General features: G+C 53.9%; 1 protein-coding gene across 1 annotated transcript in view; it reads left to right on the top strand.

The window, feature by feature from the left end:
* The first annotated feature begins 486 nt into the window (after positions 1–486).
* Positions 487–2,002, top strand: part of Med22 (mediator complex subunit 22) — a 5,872-nt gene continuing 4,356 nt past the window's right edge. Inside the window, exon 1 of the mRNA XM_021156514.1 lies at positions 487–836. Within this exon, the coding sequence (XP_021012173.1) occupies positions 714–836 (123 nt within the window). The 5' untranslated portion in view covers positions 487–713. The remainder of the gene's footprint in view (positions 837–2,002) is intronic.

The raw sequence follows: 2,002 nt of genomic DNA, 5'->3' as shown, positions 1-2,002 counted from the left end.
CCAATGCCGAAGTTCTTGGGCCTCTTCTCGAACAGAGGGTTGACCACCTTCTTGGCCTCCTGCTTCTTGACGACGGCGGGGGCCGGGGCCACCTTCTTCCCCTTGGCCTTCTTCCCTTTGGGCTGTACGGAAGAGAGAAACCCGTGCCATCGGGCAGCGAAGTCATTGCCTGTGCGTCGGTCGCTGCCGTTCCCTTTCCGCGAGGGACCCCGAGGAGACAGGGACGGCCGAGAACGCCGCTGACGGGCGGCGGGCGGCGGATGGAGGCGGATAGCACGGGAGCCTACAGTCACTCACCATCTTGCTCGGCTGCTGGAGAGAGAAAGAAGAGAGAATTGTGGGGGATAAGTAAGCGGCCGCAGATATCGCGAGAGCAGGCGCCTGCGCGGGATTTCGGATTTAAAGCGACAAGGACCCACTTCGGACTCTGCCAGAGGGGGCGGAGCCTGAGCGGGGGCGTGTCGGCCCGCGGCTGCGCGTTCGTCCAGGTGGGCGGGCCCTGGCGCCCGACTGCAGGCTGGGAGAGGCGGCGGGAGGTCCCAAGAGCGAACAGAAGCCACGGGAAGGAGCGTGCGGGCGTTTTGTTCCCTCGCCGTAAGGGCCTGCTGCCGGGCGTGTGTTCGTGGACAGAGCTGTTGTAGCGGAAACCCCGGTCCCCAGCCCTGCGTACTCGGTTCGGGCCGGACCAGACTGGTTCTCGTCCAGGGCCCGCCATGGCCCAGCAGAGAGCCCTGCCCCAGAGCAAGGAGACGCTGCTGCAGTCATACAACAAGCGGCTCAAAGACGACATCAAGTCCATCATGGACAACTTCACCGAGATCATCAAGACCGCCAAGGTGCGTGGTAGCTGTTCCGAAGCCATGGGAGAAGGCAGGGACTGGTTTTGCCTGGGGTAGCAGAGGGAATGTGACTCACCTGACCGGTGCGGGTGGGATCGAGGAGGCGTTAAAAGTAATGGGACAGCAGGTAAATAGAAGAGCCAAATAGTGACAAGCACAGATAGAGCAGAGAGGAGAACTCTGGCCCGTTTGCCAGGGCTCTACGTTAGCTATTGGGCACTAGCCACCTGGGCTGAGGTTTACCCTTGCCATAGATTCTTGTGATGACTGGTGAGTTTAACCCTTTAACACCACAACCCTCATGTTGTGGTGACCTCCAGCCATAAAATTATTTTTGTTACAACTACAGAACTATTGTTACCCTTTGAGTCGTAAATGCCAGTGTTTTCCGATGGTCTTAGCCCCTGTGAAAGGCGATCCACAGGTTGAGAAATGCTGTTCTATTTAAATAATTTCTGAGAAGCCTCAAGCTCACTGAGGTCTGTGTCAGGCTCCAGCTGGTCCACCTGTAAGCTAAGACCAGCAGTTCAGGTTTTGTGAGGAAGCCTTGCTTTTGCTTAGGCAACTGCTCAACATGGTGCCTGCCCAGGAGGAATCACTTCAAAAGCCACTTTCTGGTTGGGATGTTGTTGAGATGATAAAGTGCTTGTTGCCTAGCAGTCACAAAACCCCGAGTTCCCTAGCACTGAACAAACTGGATGTTTGCACAGCCATTTAATGCCGGGACTTAGGAAGTGCAGACAGAGGATCAGAAGTTCAGGGCCATCCCGTCCTTAACTACATGGTTCAGGCCAGCCTGGGTTACGTGAGATCCTGCCTTAAACTCAGAGATCAGAAAGTGGGTCTTTTTTTTTTTTTTAAAAGATTTATTTATTTATTATTATTATATGTAAGTACACTGTAGCTGTCTTCAGACAGACCAGAAGAGGGCGCCGCCAGATCTCATTACGGATGGTTGTGAGCCACNATGTGGTTGCTGGGATTTGAACTCTGGACCTTAGGAAGAGCAGTCGGGTGCTCTTACCCACTGAGCCATCTCACCAGCCCAAGTGTGTCTTTTTAATCCTTTATTGAACATCTTTTCTTTCTTTCTTTTTTTTTTTTTTTTTTTTTAGTTTTTCGAGACAGGGTTTCTCTGTGTAGCCCTGGCTGTCCTGGCACTC

Source organism: Mus caroli, chromosome 2 (assembly GCF_900094665.2).
Source record: "Mus caroli chromosome 2, CAROLI_EIJ_v1.1, whole genome shotgun sequence".
Lineage (NCBI taxonomy): Eukaryota > Metazoa > Chordata > Mammalia > Rodentia > Muridae > Mus > Mus caroli.
Note: the sequence above shows the minus strand (reverse complement) of the source record. Positions and strands in the feature narration are given on the sequence as shown.